The sequence below is a fragment of the Acinonyx jubatus genome, chromosome C1 (genome assembly GCF_027475565.1).
Source record: "Acinonyx jubatus isolate Ajub_Pintada_27869175 chromosome C1, VMU_Ajub_asm_v1.0, whole genome shotgun sequence".
NCBI lineage: Eukaryota > Metazoa > Chordata > Mammalia > Carnivora > Felidae > Acinonyx > Acinonyx jubatus.
In genome coordinates, this window is record NC_069381.1 from 124350938 (window position 1) to 124364737 (window position 13800).

General features: G+C 38.9%; 1 protein-coding gene across 3 annotated transcripts in view; it reads left to right on the forward strand.

Moving 5' to 3' along the window:
* Positions 1 to 13800, forward strand: part of ACMSD (aminocarboxymuconate semialdehyde decarboxylase) — a 58197-nt gene that overhangs the window by 27987 nt on the left and 16410 nt on the right. For all 3 annotated transcript variants that reach the window (XM_027055909.2, XM_027055908.2, XM_027055910.2), the window contains 2 exons: positions 1262 to 1357; positions 2379 to 2551. In XM_027055909.2, coding sequence (XP_026911710.1) covers positions 1262 to 1357; positions 2379 to 2551 — 269 coding nt within the window. The remainder of the gene's footprint in view (positions 1 to 1261; positions 1358 to 2378; positions 2552 to 13800) is intronic.

Genomic DNA, 13800 nt, shown 5'->3' on the forward strand with positions numbered 1-13800 from the left:
GAAGCCTATGTTCTGGTTAGAAGAAACAGGTGACAAGCAAATATACAGACCATAAACAAACAAACAGGCTAATTTCAGAATTCTATTGTGAATGGAAAAGTAGTCATTAGCAGATTAGAGAATTCCCAGCAGGGGAGGGCCATGATGCAACAGACACTGAAAATATTCCACTTTGGCTCCTGTATGGAGAATGGAGTATGCAATCATGGTCCAAGTAATTGATGGAGAGCAGAATCACAGGACCAAAAAGAAGTGATGCTGTCCATCTCCATCTCCCTGCCTTCGGGAAGTTCTGCCCACAAACTTCTCCCAGGTGGATATGAATCATTGTGCTTCCAGAATTCCCAAAAGGTCAGGGAGCCAGAGGTATCTCTGTCCATAGAGCAATGAGAGATTTGGAGCAGGATGAGCATCTAGTAAATCCCCACTTGGCAGCCAGAGAGTCAGTCTTCCCCAGAAGGTACAGGCTTGCACATGGATTCCCCCAGAGATTTTTTAGTCATAGTCTGAAAAGCAGTAGCCTGGAAATGTAACCCAGAATAACTCTGTGGAGGTAAAGGGGTCAGCATGGAATAGTTACTTCTAGGAGCACAAAGCACTTGAAATAATTCATTTTAATCCAGTTATTTTCAACCTCATCTCTAAGATGCAGCAAAGATTTGTCAGGAATTATAATTTTAGTTGATATTTATTGAGGACTAGTGGCAAGAACAAACCCATTGTACAGATGAAGAAACTGAAGCACAGAAGCAACTAATATTTGTTGAACACCTCTAATGTGAAGCTCTGGCCAGTGGCCAGGAACTTTCTCAACATCATCATTTGCAAGGTTCCATAACAGTCTTGCAAGATGGGCAACAGTGTCCCCATTTTACAGGTGAAGAAGCACAGGCCTGGGGGTGTTAAATAATTTGTCAAAGGCCAGGAAGCAGAAGATTGGAAGAATTAGGGTTCAACCCAGACTCATTGTACTCTGCTTGCCCTACAACATCCTAAAGTGAAGCTGGAGGAATCAGGACAAAAGCTAGGTCCTCTGGCTCCTTGACTATGTTGGCCATTAAATGACTCCACCTGCAAGTGGCACACAGGAAACTTCAGATGGTCTGCTTGCCAAAGTAAAGGTTGTCTACAACCAAGCCATGCTGAGGCAGCAACCTATTTGTCACAATCACAGCAAGCTAACGTTCCCCAACCACTAGCATCACTGAGCTTCTTGCTGGAGATGACCTGCTCTGTGCCCTGTGACTGCTTCCTCTTTCAGGAATGCCAGCAGAGACCACCACAGCCATTTGCTCCATGATCATGGGAGGAGTGTTCGAGAAATTTCCTAAACTGAAAGTGTGTTTTGCACATGGAGGTAAGACCGTATCTGCATTACTCAGCTTGATCTACCATAACAAAATACCACAGACTCAGTGCCTTAAACAACAGAACCTTATTTTCTCATAGTCCTGGAGGACAGAAGTCCAAGATCAAAGTGCCAGTGGGGTTGGTTTTCTGGTGAGACCTGCCGGGATTGCACGAGGCCACTTACTCACTGTGTCCTCACATGGCCTTTAATCTGTGCATGCACAGAGAGACAAAGATCTCTGGAGTCTCTTCTTATAAGAACACCAATCCTATCAGATTGAAGTCCCACCTTATGACTTCATTTAACCTTAATTACCTCCTTAAAAGCCCTGTGTCCAAATAGAGTTATATTGGGGGTTAGGGCTTCAACATATTAATTTGGAGGGACATAATTCAGCCCATAACAGGCTTGCAGCCATCATTCTAGTCATAAAGTATATGACGGTTTGGGAGCCAAATTCCATTTTTGCAGTCAAGGTTAGTTTGGTTGGCATAGCTTTTGTTTTATTTTGTTTAAATTCCTCTAGTCAGACTATAAACTCTCCAGTTTGCAAGAGTCCCTACCATTCACCATTATTTACAAATAGGCCTATTTCAGTAATTTACATTTCCTGCTTGATCCTTACGGGAACTGGAGTTTGTGACTCTTGGGCACACACACACATACCCCCACAACCACCACTTTTGATGGTTGCGTGAGTGGCAGTACATTTATGGATAGGCCATCATTATTTGGATATTTCCCAGCTGATAGGTTGCCTCTGTATTCTGCTATTTTAAGCATGCTACATTTGAAAACCTTGACCACATAACTTCACACACTTGTCTTCTTTCTTTAGAATAAATTCCTTGAACATGAATTCATAGATGAGTTCATATCATTTGTTTTGGGTCATCTCCCAGCATTTAGGTTCCAGTACATTCTTTGTAAATAATAGACTACAGTAACTCCTCTTTGCATACAATATGAGGATTGAAAAATATCTTTTCCAATGACACTAACCTCTCACTAATGGGTTTACTTGCAGGTGGTGCCTTCCCTTTCACAGTAGGAAGAATTTCCCATGGATTCAACATGCGCCCAGATCTGTGTGCCCAGGACAATCCGACCAACCCAAAGAAATACCTTGGTTCCTTTTACACAGACTCCTTGGTTCATGATCCTCTGGCACTTAAACTGTTAACAGATGTCATAGGAAAGGTAAGTCAGGTCTGCCATGTGGATGGCTTATGGGAGCAGAGTGTAGGATCAGCAACCAGTTACTTGGTCTCTCTCTAAAAAAGGGATGGAAGAAAAGGCATTAGGAGAAAGGGGAGGGACAGTGAGATTTAGAATTAAATTTACTTGCACAGAAGATCTTCTCCAGAGTCTCCTTCAACATAGAGTGTGGATCACCAGGGAACCATTATATATGCCAGAGAAATCCCACATAATCCACACAGCTGGGTAGTTCCCTTAGAACAACTCCTGCACCTTAGGGACATCTTTGTACCCATCCAAAATGACATGTCACAATATGGTAGGCAGGAAATAGCTACCAGTTTTGAAGTCAAATTGACCTGGGTTAAAATCCAGGCTCTGCCTCTTACTGATTTGGTAAATTGTAGTGTCTTCTTCCACTAAATGAAAATTGGAACATTAAAGAAGGAGGAAATGACACTTCACAGGGAGGCAGGGGAAGGTGATAAAGGGTCTCTGTACTATCTTAAATTTCTTTCTGGAATAATATGGCCTTCATTTTGAAAACAATTCTCTCATTTGGCCCCAAAGACCAACATGGTATTACTTTAAACTTCACAAGAAAAAGTCTCTCCTTTGTTGTCATCTGCAGATCTCTCTGTTGGTGACATTTCCACTTTTAAGTATTTTTTGAAAATGCTAATTCAGCAAATTACATCATTTTTAAGACAAAGTCCAGTTTGAACTAGTGAAGTCTGAAATATTTACTATTTCAATTCAATATTATTTCTAAATATCTATAGACAGTTTCCAAATTCTCCTAAAGAAAAAATTTTTGAGGATTTCTTTAAAAATATGGACATATTTTGGGGCACCTGGGTGGCTCAGTCAGTTAAGCATCCGACTTCAGCCCAGATCATGATTTCATAGTTCATGGGTTCGAGCTCCACATCAGGCTCAGTGCTGACAGCTTGAAGCCTGGAGCTTGCTTCAGATTCTGTGTCTCCCTCTTTCTCTGCCCTTCCCCTGCTCACGCTCTGTGTCTGTCTCTCTCTCTCTCAAAATAAACATTAAAAATTTTTTTTAAATATGGGCATATTTAAAGATTTTCAATATGGTACTTGGATTGAAAGTAGACTCTAAGGTTTTTAAAATCTTTCCTAGCAGAAAAAGAGGTCCATCATTTCAAAGTTGCAAGAAGTTCTCTATCTCCAGAATGGGGACCTATCTTACTTTAAAGCTGTTTCTCTGGCTTAAGAAACTCACTAGAATATAAATGTTAAACATTCTGGTTTGGTAATAAATTACATAGTTGAGCTGTGCTTCTGAACCTTCTAGCTTTTATGTTGTTCCTGACAAAATGGGTACTGAATGGGTTGTGAATGCTGATGATTATTGGTTTGGAGAGAGGAAATTACAAAAAGGAAAAACTGAAAGAGACTGTGAGTTCCACAGTACAGCAGTGGAGGAGGGGGTGTAGGGAAGTGCGTGGACTTGGGGAAAGAGTCATTGATGACCTCCCATCAAACCTAGTACCCCTGGCATTCTTGGAAATAGTAACATCAGGAGAAAATGCCCCTGGCAAATATAACATCCGTTTTATGAGGGATACTATCAGCACCTTCAAACAATATTCAGGGCAAAACATATTGCCGGGGAGTCACAGCAAAAGAGGAAGAACATGGCAAATGCCTTGTGGTGACCAGCAGATGGACTAGCTAGTGAGCACACATGAGCATAGTCCTATTAGGGATCCCCAGAAAAACTCAGCGGGAACTTTGCAGTTAGTGGTGTGCAGATCTTGCATTCAAACTGTGAAGGCTTGAGCCATTATAACTTGGGCATCAAAAGCAAATGTGACCTCATTTTATGTGACCTCACTGGCTGGTGAATCCAGGACATAGAAGCAGTATAGATTAATAATTTGAATCCAAAATATTAATGCTTCCTCATTCTAGTTATATTCACATTAGCAAACTCTCTCAAAAAACAAGCCCCAAACTAAAATGCTAAGGAAAGTCCTAGCATGACATTTAGACAAGAGAGCAACCTGTCCACATTAGAGCACAAGGACAGAATCCTGTGAAGGGAGGTCTCCACGACAGAAAAAAATGGAACTGATAGATTATTTCATGGGCTTTTGAGTTTGAAACAATGATTACCAGGCATTCAACAGATCTGTTGATGTATTAAGAACAAACAAGCCAGGGGCGCCTGGGTGGCTTGGTCGGTTAGTCGGCCGACTTCGGCTCAGGTCATGATCTCACGGTCTGTGAGTTCGAGCCCCGCGTCGGGCTCTGTGCTGACAGCTCAGAGCCTGGAGCCTGTTTCGGATTCTGTGTCTCCCCCTCTCTCTGCTCCTCCCCTGTTCATGCTCTGTCTCTCTCTGTCTCAAAAATAAATAAACGTTAAAAAAAAAAAAGAACAAACAAGCTGTATGTACATAGAAAATTAAGTAAATGAAAGAAAAGGAAATAATTTACTCCAAGAAAACAAACACCTATATGAGGGCAGATAATCATTGTGAGTTACTTGACTCAGCAGTGAACAATATTTATGGTTGTAATAGTATAAATACAATGTACTAGTTTAAGTGAAAATTCTAATTCTACTGGGAAAATGGAGGGGAGAAGTTGGGATAACAAAGCAATTCTCAAAGGTCATAATGAGAAGTCAGTAAATACTCTCTAAAGCTAATAAATAGAGAATAGAATAAGCTAATTAGAGAACAATGAAGGTGATTATCAGAAGATGCAAGTTACATAGTAAATGTGGCTGCTTTGGAGGTAAGAGTTAGGAAAGTAGGCACAAGACTGCTTTTAATGAGAAAGATACTTCAATGATATTTGATTATTTATGTATAGGAATTACTTTCATAAAACAAAATTTTACATAATACCCTAAGAGCAAATAAATAGAAATAGAGAAGAATAAATAGAATAAATATTTAAATATATATATATATATATACATATATATATATATATATATATGTATACACACACACATATATATACCAACACTACTTATTGAGTCCCTACTATTCCTAAAACACTGTGCTAAATGGAGGACTTAAATTACATAATCTCTGACAGGTGTGAGGTGATGTCTCATTGTGGTTTTGATTTGTATTTCCCTGATGATGAGTGATGTTGAGCATATTTTCATGTGTCTGTTTAGCCATCTTAATGTCTTCTTTGGGAAAATGTCTATTCATATCTTCTGCCTATTTTCTAATTGGGTTATTCATTTTTGAGGTGTTGAGTTTTATAAGTTCATTAAATATTTTAGATAACAGAGATACAGATAATTATGTATAATTCAGATATATCATTTGCAAATATCTTCTCCCATTCCGTAGGTTGCCTTTGAGTTTTGTCAATTGTTTACTTCATTGTGCAGCTTTTCGTTTTGATGTTGTACCAATAGTTTATTTTTGCTTCTGTTTCCCTTGCCTCAGGAGATATATCTAGAAACATGTTGTTATAGTCGATGTCAAGTTACTGCTTGTGCTCTCTTCTAGGATTTTTGTGGTTTCAGGTCTCACATTTATGTCTTTCATCCATTTTTAACTTATTTTTGTGTTTGATTTTAAGAAAGTGGTCCAGTTTCATTCTTTTGCATGTTGCTGTCCAGTTTTCCCAACACCATTTGTTGAAGAGACTATCTTTTTCCCACTGGATATTCTTTCCTGCTTTTTAATAGACCATATAGTTGTGGGTTCATTTCTTGTTTTTCTATCCTGTTCAATTGATCTATGTGTCTATTTTTGTGGTACTGGCATAAAATTGTTCTGATCACTCTAGCTTTGTAATATAACTTGAAGTCTGGTATTATGATGCCTCCAGCTTTTTCTTTTTCAAGGTTGATTTGGCTATTTAAGGTCTTTTGTGGTTCCATACAAAGTTTAGGATAGTTCATACTAGTTCTGTGAAAAATGTTGTTGGTATTTTGATAGAAATTGCATTAAATGTGTAGATTGCTTTGGGTAGTATAGACATTTTAACAATATTTGTTCTTCCAATCCATGAGCATGGAATGTCTTCCCATTTCTTTGTGTCATCTTCAATTTCTTTCATCATTTTTTTTTTATAGTTTTCAGAATATAGGTCTTTCACCTCTTTGGTTAGGTTTATTCCTAGGTATCTTATTGTTTTTGGTGTAATTGTAAAGGAGATTGATTCCTTAATTTCTCTTCCTGCTACTTCATTATAGGTGTATAGAAATGCAACAGATTGCTGTACATTGATTTTGTATCCTGTGACTTTACTGAATTAATGTGGTTTTTTGGCAGAGTCTTTTGGATTCTCTATATAGAGTATCATGTCATCTGCAAATAGAGAAAGTTTTATTTCTTTCTTGCCAATTTGGATTCCTTTTATTTCTTTGTGTTGTTTAATTGCTGAGGCTAGGGCTTCCAGTACTATGTTGAATGAAAGTGGTGAGAGTGAACATTCCTGTCCTGTTCCTGACAAAAGAGGAAAAGCTCTGTTTTTCATCCTGAGGATGATGCTTGTGTGGGTTTTTCATATATGGCTTTTACTATGTTGAGGTGTGTTCCCTCTAAATCTACTTTGTTGAGTGAGGGTTTTTATCATAAATGGATGTTGTACTTTGTCGAATGCTTTTTCTGCATCTATTGAAATGATCATATAGTTCTTTTCCTTCCTCTTATTCATGTGACGAATCACATTGATTGATTTGTGAATATTGAACCACCCTTGCAAACAGGAATAAATCCCACTTGATTGGGGTGCATAAATTTTTTAATGTATTATTTGATTCGGTTTGCTATATATTTTATTGAGAATTTTTGCATCCATGTTCATCAGGAATATTGACTTACAGTTCTCTTTTTTAGCGGAGTCCTTATCTGGTTTTGGTATCAGGGTAATGCTGGTCTTATAAGATGAATTTGGAAGTTTTTCTTCCTTTTCTATTTTTTTGGAATAGTTTGAGAAGAATAGGCATTAATTCTTTAAATGTTTGGTAGAATTCACCTTTGAAGCCATCTAGCCATGGGCTTTTGTTCTTTGAGAGTCTTTTGATTACTGATTCCATTTCTTTGCTGGTTATCAGTCTGTTCAGGTTTTCTATTTCTTCCTATTTAACTTTTGGTAAGTTATATGTTTTTAAGAATTTATCCATTTCCTCTAGGTTGTCCAGTTTGTTAGCATATAGTTTTTCATAATCTGTTATAATTGTTTGTATTTCTGTGGTGTTGGTTGTTATTTCTCCTCTTATTTGTGATTTTATTTGGTCCTTTCTCTGGTTAGAAGTTTATTGATTTTATTGATTTTTTTTTCAAAGAACCAGCTCCTGGTTTCATTGACCTGTTCTATAGCTTTTTTAGGTTTCTATTTCATTTATTTCTGCTCTAATCTTTATTATTTCTTTCCTTCTGCTGGCTTTAGGATTCATTTTTTGTTCTTTTTCTAGCCCCTCTAGGTGTAAGATTAGGTTGTTTGAGATTTTTCTTGCTTCTTGAGGTAGGCCTGTGTTACTCTATACTTCCACCTTAGGACAGCTTTTGCCGCATCCCAAAGCTTTTGATGGTTTCATTTTCTTTGGTTTCATGTATTTCTTAATTTCTTCTTTGATTTCCTCGCTGATCCATCCATTGTTTATTACCATGATGTTTTACCTCCATGTATTTGTGTTTTTTCCAGATTTCTTCTTGGGGTTGACTTCTAGTTTCATAGCATTGTACTTAGAAAAGATGCATGGTATGACTTCAGTCTTTTTGTATTTGTTGAGTCCTGTTTTGTGACCTAATATGTGATCTATTCTAGAGAATGTTCCACTTGCACTTGAAAAGAATGTGTATTCTGGGTCACCTGGGTGGCTCAGTCAGTTAAGTGTCTGACTCTTTATTTTGGTGCAGGTCATGATCTCATAGTTTATAAGTTCGATCCCTGCATCAGGCTCTACACTGACAGTGTGGAGCTGCTTGGGATTTTCTCTCTCTTCCTCTCTCTCAAAATAAATAAACTTTAAAAAAAAAAAGATCCATTTTTTAAAAGAATGTGTACTCTGCTGTTCAAAGATGGAATATTCTGAATATATCTGATAAGTCCATCTCGTCCAATGTGTCATCCAAAGCCATTGTTTATGTGTTGACTTTCTGTTTAGATGAACTGTCCATTGGCTTAAGTGATGTGTTAAAATCCACTACTATTTATTATCAATTAGCTCCTTTATGTTTGTTATTGTTTTATATAATTGGTGGCCCCATTATCATGTCCCATATTTGGGTGCATAAGTATTTACAATTTTTCTATCTTCTTGTTAGATTGTCTCTTTCATTATTTTATAATGCCCTTCTTTGTCTCTTGTTACAGTCTTTGTTTTGAAGTCTAGTTTCTCCAATATAAATATGGGTACTATGGCTTTCCTTTGACATCCATTTGCATGATAAATGTTTCTCCATCCTCTCAATCTGTAGTTGTCATTAGGTCTAAAATGAGTCTCAAGGCAGCATATAGATGGGTCTTGTTTTTTTATCCATTCTGACACCCTATGCATTTAGTCCATTTACATTCAAAGTAATTATTGATAGGTATTATTTACTGCCATTTTATTGTTTATTTTGTGGTTGTTTCTGGAGATTTTCTCTGATCCTTTCATGTCTTCCTCTCTTTCATGATTTGCTGATTTTCTTTTTTTTTCTTTATTTTTTTTAATATATGAAATTTATTGTCAAATTGGTTTCCATACAACACCCAGTGCTCATCCCAAAAGGTGCCCTCCTCAATACCCATCACCCACCCTCTCCTCCCTCCCACCCCCCATCAACCCTCAGTTTGTTCTCAGTTTTTAACAGTCTCTTATGCTTTGGCTCTCTCCCACTCTAACCTCTTTTTTTTTTTTCCTTCCCCTCCCCCATGGGTTCCTGTTAAGTTTCTCAGGATCCACATAAGAGTGAAACCATATGGTATCTGTCTTTCTCTGTATGGCTTATTTCACTTAGCATCACACTCTCCAGTTCCATCAAAACTGGCTACAAAAGGCCATATTTCATTTTTTCTCATTGCCACGTAGTACTCCATTGTGTATATATACCACAATTTCTTTATCCGTTCATCAGTTGATGGACATTTAGGCTCTTTCCATAATTTGGCTATTGTTGAGAGTGCTGCTATGAACATTGGGGTACAAGTGCCCCTATGCATCAGTACTCCTGTATCCCTTGGGTAAATTCCTAGCAGTGCTACTGCTGGGTCATAGGGTAGGTCTATTTTTAATTTTCTGAGGAACCTCCACACTGCTTTCCAGAGCAGCTGCACCAATTTGCATTCCCACCAACAGTGCAAGAGGGTTCCCGTTTCTCCACATCCTCTCCAGCATCTATAATCTCCTGATTTGTTCATTTTGGCCACTCTGACTGGTGTGAGGTGATACCTGAGTGTGGTTTTGATATGTATTTCCCTGATAAGGAGCGACGCTGAACATCTTTTCATGTGCCTGTTGGCCATCCGGATGTCTTCTTTAGAGAAGTGTCTATTCATGTTTTCTGCCCATTTCTTCACTGGGTTATTTGTTTTTCGGGTGTAGAGTTTGGTGAGCTCTTTATAGATTTTGGATACTAGCCCTTTGTCCGATATGTCATTTGCAAATATCTTTTCCCATTCCGTTGGTTGCCTTTTAGTTTCGTTGGTTGTTTCCTTTGCTGTGCAGAAGCTTTTTATCTTCACAAGGTCCCAGTAATTCACTTTTGCTTTTAATTCCCTTGCCTCTGGGGATGTGTCGAGGAAGAGATTGCTACGGCTGAGGTCAGAGGGGTCTTTTCCTGCTTTCTCCTCTAAGGTTTTGATGGTTTCCTGTCTCACATTCAGGTCCTTTATCCATTTTGAGTTTATTTTTGTGAATGGTGTGAGAAAGTGGTCTAGTTTCAACCTTCTGCATGTTGCTGTCCAGTTCTCCCAGCACCATTTGTTAAAGAGACTGTCTTTTTTCCATTGGATGTTCTTTCCTGCTTTGTCAAAGATGAGTTGGCCATACGTTTGTGGGTCTAGTTCTGGGGTTTCTATTCTATTCCATTGGTCTATGTGTCTGTTTTTGTGCCAATTTTGCTGATTTTCTTTACTGATATATCTGAATTTCTTTCTCCTTATTCTTTGCATGATTATTAGTGGTTTTAATGTATGGTTACCATTAGGGTGTATATAACCTCTTCTGAAATAGCAGTCTATATCAAGTTGATGGTTGCTTAAGTTTGAACCTCCTCTCCTCCTATTTCAGATATGTGTTATTAAATATTATATCCTTTTTGTGCATTTGAGTTCCGTGACTGATTTTTACAGAAATACTCATTTTTTCTGCCTTGTGTTTCCTGCCTTTATCACTTTTGGTTTCTCCTTCCCACTCAAAGAATCCCCTTTAATATTTCTTGCAAGGCTGGTTTAGGGTCATGAAGTCCTTTACTTTTTATTCATCTAGGAAACTATCTCTTCTTCTATTCTGAATTATAACCTTGTTGGATAGAGTATTCCTGGTGGCAGATTTTTCTCATTCAGCACTTTGAATATATCATGCCACTCCCTTCTGGCTTGCCAAGGTTCTGTTGAGAAATCTCCAGCTAGCTTATGGGTCTTCCCTTGTAAGTTAATGACTTCTTTTGTCTTTAAGATTTTTTTTTCTTTATCACTATATTGTGCAAATTTAATTATATGTCTCGGTGTTGGCCTGGTTTTGTTGTTGTTGTTTTTTTAATGTTTATTTTTTGAGAGAGAGAGAGAGAGTGAGCACATGAGCAGGGGAGGGACAGAGAGAGAGAGGAGACAGAGGATCTGAAGCAGGCTCTGCATTGACAGCAGAAAGCCTAACGCAGGGCTTGAACTCATGAATCGGGAGATCATGACCTGAGCCGAAGTCAGATGCTGACTGAGCCACCCAGGTGCCCTGGTTTTGTTGATTTTATTGGGAGTTCTCTCTGCTTTCTGGATCTGAAGGTCTGCTTCCTTCTGCAGATTAGGGAAATTTTCAGCTATTATTTCTTCAGATAAATTATCTGCCCCCTTTTCTCTCTTCTTCTGGGACTCCTACAATATGAATGTTATTACATTTGAAGGAGTCACTGAGTTCCCTAAGTCTATTTTCATTTTTGCATAGTTCTTTCTTTTGTTCAGCTCCATTGCTTCCCAACACTTTGTCTTCTAGGTCATTAATTTGTTCCTCTGCTTCTTCCAGTCTGCTGTTCACTGTGTTAAGTGTGTTTCTAATCTCGTTTACTGCTCTCTTGATCTCTGATTCTTTTTTAACTCTTATCTCTGTGGCAAGGGTCTCACTAATGTCTTCTTTTCTCAAACCCAGTAAGTATCCTTATGATCATTGCTTCAAATTGTCCTTCAGGCATGTTACTTATATATGTTTCACTTAGATCTCTGGCTGTGGCCTTATCTTGTTCTTTCATTTGTGATACATTCCTCCATCTTCACATTTTGTCTAAGTCTCTGCCTCCTCTCTGTTAGAAAAGCCAGTTATGTCTACTTCTCCTAAAATTAATAGCTTATGAAAAAGAGGTCATGTAGTGCGCAGAGCCTGGCACTTCAGGGAGTGTCTCTGGTGTGTGCTACATGCACTCTGCTATTGTGTTATGGCTGCTCTATCCTTCATGCCAGCCATCTGCAGAGGTTCTACTTGCCAGCTGTGGGCAGTGTTTGGTCCCTGACCGGAATGTGGCGAGTTTTAGCTACGTCTTCTCTGGCCTGCTTGTGAAATGAAATCTGTTAACCACCTCCACTAGAACTGAAGCCATGCAAAACTCTCTGGTTGGGAGATGTGGTATAGGCTGGAGTTTGTGCTGGTCTTATGAAGGAGGGGCCACTATGTTGTGACTGAGGCAAGCATTGACTAAGAACGGTGGTTCTTCCAGAATGTGTGGGAGTGGGGCTTGGTGTAAGCAAGTTAGGCAGCCAGTGTCTGCACTGTGCTGCTTCCCACAGATGGCTCTGTGCTTATGCTGAGGCGCAAGGGAGGAAAATGGCATGGGCTTGCTCCTTTGTTCCCAGAGAGGTGCCTCCATGAACACTGCCTCTCACGGATGTGCTCCAAGAAAAGCAAATAACCTCCCCTCTGTGTGTCCCTGGAGCTCTTCAGATCACTGCTTCCATGCTGTCTGCCCCTGGGTTGTTTGCCTGACTTCTCTCCAGGAGCAGTACAGTGCTCTCCCAGCTCTATCCCAGCAAAGGCTTCTGACCTTTAAAACTCCAGGCTTTAAGCCTTGATTGTTGTTGAACTCATAAAATTCAGTCCCTCTCATTTTCCAAGCCAATGGTTTTGGGGTAACATTCTCTTTGTGTGTTCCCCTGTGTGCTCCTCTCTCTCTCCCGTCTCCATGACAGCAGCTCCCTCCCCTCCACAGCAGCCATGAACTGCTTCTCCCCTAACCCACGTCTCCTCACTTCTTTTCTTCAGGGTGGCTCTTCTTTCCCTTTAATTGTGGGGTTTGTTCTGTCAGTTTTCAGGTCAATTTCTGGGGTATTTAGTATGATTTAACAGTTATCTAGCTGTGTTCATGGGATAAGGCAAGCCTAGTATCCTCCTATTCCACCACCCTCTTCCTCTCCTCTGATGCTCAGGTGACATTTCATATTAAGTCATTTATCCCTCTCACCCTCAGGTTCCTCAAATGTAAAATGGAAATGATAAAACCATGCAGAGTTGATGCGAGGAGCTGATATAATACTATGCCAAAAGACTATACAAATGTCAGCAGTTTGTATCACCTACTCTAGTGCTTTACAAATAGGTGTTAAGTTAATGTCTGTTTAATTGAGTTTGTATAATGGTTTTGCAGATATAAGGCTAATCTTACTTTGCATTGATGAAATTAACCAGGCTCCTCCCTAGGAAATTATGTCTCAGGGAAACTGAATCCTTGGTAAGGTAGAATTTTTGTAATAAGCTACATTATAATAGAGTTATGTTGTATTTACTGCATATGCTACTAATGGAATAGGCTAATGAGATGATAGCTAATTGTTCCTTATCTAGAAGACAAATGAACTCTCTTCTACTGTTTGAATTTATTTAGCAAGCCACATCTTTCAGTATTTGCAGCATTCCCTGAAAATGTGAGAAGTTAGTACATCCCAGCAGGTGAGCAGTTTATTGCTTTTCCCTGGCAGGAATATTAATCATTACTACTATCCTCTCAGTAAGTTTTTGACCTCATAGGGAATGTGTGTTACCAGCTTTCAGGAGGGAAACGTATGTTGGGGTAGTGTTGGTGCTGAGAAATCAATCAGGATTATCCATTGCCTAATAAA